The 4,285-nt window shown below is 43.4% G+C and overlaps 1 protein-coding gene across 2 annotated transcripts; it reads left to right on the top strand.

Moving 5' to 3' along the window:
• The first annotated feature begins 352 nt into the window (after positions 1-352).
• On the top strand, positions 353-3,048 carry LOC147624972 (uncharacterized). Of its 2 annotated transcripts, none has more exons than XM_086818912.1 (2): positions 353-1,545; positions 2,258-3,048. In XM_086818912.1, the coding sequence occupies exons 1-2, from the start codon at positions 403-405 to the stop codon at positions 2,867-2,869; spliced, it is 1,755 nt and encodes a 584-aa protein (XP_086675038.1). In that variant the 5' UTR covers positions 353-402; the 3' UTR covers positions 2,870-3,048. The 2 variants fall into 2 exon arrangements, with proteins under 2 accessions (XP_086675038.1, XP_086675039.1); XM_086818913.1 differs by lacking the exon at positions 2,258-3,048 and adding an exon at positions 1,726-2,251 and having other exon boundaries at positions 365-1,545.
• Positions 3,049-4,285: the final 1,237 nt, after the last annotated feature.

The following is a 4,285-nucleotide window of genomic DNA, read 5'->3' as shown; positions in this document are numbered from 1 at the left end:
ATGGATCCCATGTCTCCCGCTTTTAAAAGGCACCGTGTTGTTTGGTCCGAAGGGCGTTGCCAACTTAGCCGGATGTTTCCCGGAAGTTGCAAGTTTTAAAAATATTTGACAAACAATGATAGTCAAACGATCTACGTATCGCGTGATAGTAGAAGAGTCATGGCCCGGTGATAGAAGAGACATGGCCCCATGATGCATTGTCAGCAGCTCTCGCATCATTGTCGGCGCGTTCTACTGATGAGCGACTGTAGCATGCACGCGAGGTGGGGCTAGCAGCTCTCGCATCATTGTCAGCCAGCTCTCTACTGATGAGCGACTATATGTATAAACGCATCCAGCGAGATAATTTGCTAACTTCACTTTTGTGTGTGTGTGTAAGAGTGAGAGAGAGAGAGACAGGGGATGTCGATCCACAGTATAAGTACTGAGGAGGGCGACCTTGAAAAATCTGACAGCCCGCAAGAGGGAGCTAACTATTACACTTCGACGAATGAGCTATCATGCAGTCCTGCTCAGAGAAGGGCTGACTTCCAGTTAAGAATGAGGGTAGTGAGAAGGATAGCCGTATTTACGAGTCTTAGCTATACACTCGTTTGGTTCTTGGGCTTCTCTGCGTTAACGTGGGGCTCGGCCGTGCTCCTGGGCGCCTACGTAATGGACCTGAGCACGGGAGACTTCTACGGCGTTTCAGTTCTGCTCTTCGTAGAAGGCATCCGTTTCGGGATGGCAGGTTTCCTTCGCAAGATGAGATACAAAATGTCCGCATGCGTGAGGTCACTGATGTTTGAGGGGGCTCAAGGTCTTCTGGCGATCGCGATTCTCAGCACTGCAATCTATAGTCTTCTGCCCGACAGCACCCAGGCTTGGGCTCGCCTGCATATCCTCCGTATGCATCATTACTCGCCTGCACCCCCAGATGCCCGACTTAGACGAGCCCTCCGCATTTTCTATTGCCTCATGCTCGTGAACGCAAGCCTCGTCCTGCTTGGAGGCAGCGTTACAGGCGTACTGCGCTGGTGGTTCGTGTCGGCCAAGAAAAGCCTTCACGACTACCACGACAAGTTGGTGGGTAGTAGTCTGACGGATAGTGATGTCTCCGACTGGATGCAAGGGGGGTACTTCAGCCTGCAGTTCGCCTTCAAAGTCCTCAGCGACGAGTACCGATCAGGCGATGGCGGCGGAGCAGAAGCATCGCCCTCGAGTCTGAGAACGCATGGCGCCGCCTTCCCGTTTCCGAAGCCGGATCAGACGGAAGGATCAGCACCGCTGATGCACCGCCTCTGCAGCCGCTTCTGCCCATTGACAGCGTGGAAGCGGGATCAGGCAGCAGCTGCTCCTCACGGTGTTATAATTAGTAGAGCCGAGTTGATTTGCAAGGAGTACGGGGACTTGATATGCTACATGTATTTGGATAAGGAGGGGTTCCACGCGGCAGAAGTGGCCCTGGAGGCAGAGGATGTGTACGTGCGGGAGGCCGCCGCCAATGTGGTGTGGTTCTGGTCCGTGCTGGAAGATTTGATCTCCGAGTCTCGGGAAGTATTAAAGGTCAGCTTTAACCTAGAAGTAAAATAAAAAAAGGGAAAATTACCATTATGAAATATCTGAGTACTTTCTAAATTCCCATTTCGATCTTAGCTAAGATGACTTTAATCTACCTATTAACCCTCGTAGTTCCACTATTTGCGTTCTCGATAGATTTCACTAACGATAGATTGCTTAGTACAGTTACAATCTTGGCCCTAAAGTTCCCAAAGTAAATCGAGAATGTCCATGTTCACCGTAGAGAAGAAGAATGTCCATGTTCAGCATAGGGTAAAAGAGTGCTTGCGTGCAAAGAAGAGGAATGAAGAAAAAGGCAAGCTTCAAACTACTACACCACTGTAGACTGCCTAATGAGCTTTACTCCCAATCTACTAAACGAATTGTCTACCCCAAATGTCAATATTTAGGGGATTTTGAAAATACAAGGTCAATTCGGCAATTTCTTGATAATCTAGGGTAGAGTTTTGTGCACTGATTAAACTAATTATTGATCGTAGGGCTCCGTTTCATTATAATATTTGGTAATAAACAATTAGCGGTAGGGCTCCATTTGATTACAATATTTGGTAATCGTTGTCAGTTTATGTTGACTAGAAGTTGTCTTTTAACTCGGCTGGACCACAACATGACTTTGCCACATATCAATCTAGAAAACTTTTAGTAGATCTAGAAAAACAATAATGCATGTTTTCTAAAACAACAATTAACATTGTAGGATCATATCAACGATAAGAGGCCACCATTGTGCTGCCAAAGAGGGCTACTGTCCAAGTTGGCAAAGCTTGTCGCCAGCAACTATGGCTCGGCTGGATCTGCTGCGGCCTATGCTTTCAAGGTTCTCCTAGAATCCTCATACAACAATGATCCTCTTGAATTGGTGACATGTGTTGAATTGGTGGACATCCTCATCCAACGCATCAAACTCTTGTCCATAGCTGGCCAACACTTTGTATTGGAAGATGATTCTCATGCACTTATATTGTGCCTACTCCGTCGACTTCAAAGTCCTCCCACCACCACTTCTTCCGACATGACCCGTCTCATTGACAAACTATACACCAATGTCATTCCATCACCCACTTCAAAAGATCAAGACCAACAACTTCAGGCCCTAATTGATTACATCTCCAATACCTCCCAAGTTGAAAAGCCATCATCAAATAACACTCATGCACTCGAGCCTAACTTGAAGAAGGTGTTAACTGATCTCTCAGAGGGTCCACGTTCAAGGACGATATTTCAGAATCATTTACTAATTAAAATAATTCTTTCTCTTGCTGCCTTTTTCGTTTTAGTGGTAATCTTCAATGTTGCAGTATTCTCTTAGTGGTAGCCAACTAGCCTGTAGCCTCCACGACAGAATAACACTTCTTTTGAAGATACATACACTCAGTGTATGTCTAATAACTGTAATGCATAAAGTGTGTATGCTTTTTGATACACTCACTCTTATTTATGTACACTGTCATCCAAGGTGAGGATCTTAAGGTAATTGCTGATTAAAAGTACTTTGTTTAGCACTAGTATCAATCTCTTGTCACCATTACTATCATTTCTACTCTTCATCCTATTGTCCTCTTCCCATAAGTGATAGCATTATACATGTGTATCTTCTCCCTACTTAAAAGTAGGGGATGTCCATTAAATGCTTCTCAAACAAAAATCTTGCATATTGTACTCTTATTACATATGCTAATCTCTCCACCTATGAATTGTTCAAAGGACCTTATGATTGTCCACCCTTTTAACCCCTTTTGAAAAGGTCATCCCCATCCCCCAAGAAATGAAAACGTGTAAAAGTCATTAATTTATCTCATTGTTTGTATGCTTTACATAGCAGAGTGGCTTCCATACAAAAAAAAGTATGTTGAACTTAGGTGCAAGTTTCAAGTCTAGTTTGCATGGATTAGCATAAGTTGCAATTGAAATTATGTGTTTGAGCATGACAAACATCATTAGCCACTGGTGCATAAAAGGCTCTTGTTACCCATTGAATCATGGAAAGTGAACAGACACGAAAAAAAAAGTTTGAGAAATATGGAATCTCGAGCTGAATGTCAATGCACTATGGGATTGCTTTTGCAATTCAACTTGCAATACTAGCTACAAAATAGTTGCTTGTGGGTGTGTACAGAGAGAGACACATAGGTCTAGAGTATAAGAACAAGGAACTTTTGCTATATTCTTTTTTTTATAAAGATAATCACCATTAGTTTTTTGATCTATAAATGAGTGTGAATGGTGAATGTCCAACCTAGACAAAGTATAACACTTTCTATCTGACGTGATTGGAAAATACATCGTCGAAAGTAAGAGCGGCATAGCCAACTTTCAAAAAAATCCAAAAATTTTCAAGTTGGTTCAAACTTTGCCAGAAACCCATTTGAACCCCCTCGAACACATTAGGCCAAAAAATAGCGTATTTTTTAGGATCAAAAATCGCCTAAAATTTACCAGTTTCCCATACTGAACTTACTATGGGAAAATGGTTCCGGGACCAAAATTTCCACGATGGGTGTTTTCTAACTCCTCTCCAAAAGTTAGAAAACCTCTCATTTTTTAAATTTTTTTTTGCACCCCTTTATCGGGTGGGGTGGCGGTCTTTATGGTGCGGTGTGTGGGTCTCTCCGCGCGGTGCGCTGTTCATGCACAGCCACCTTCTTTTATTATTATTTTTTTCTTTTTTGAAGTGTGCTCAATGCGTGTGCAGTGAACTCAATGCATGTGCAGCTGTACAAATTTT

The sequence above is a fragment of the Cibotium barometz genome, chromosome 24, assembly GCF_041138505.1.
Source record: "Cibotium barometz isolate CiBa-2024 chromosome 24, ASM4113850v1, whole genome shotgun sequence".
Lineage (NCBI taxonomy): Eukaryota > Viridiplantae > Streptophyta > Polypodiopsida > Cyatheales > Cibotiaceae > Cibotium > Cibotium barometz.
The sequence above is the reverse complement of the archived record's forward strand: the minus strand, read 5'-3'. Positions and strand labels throughout refer to the sequence as shown.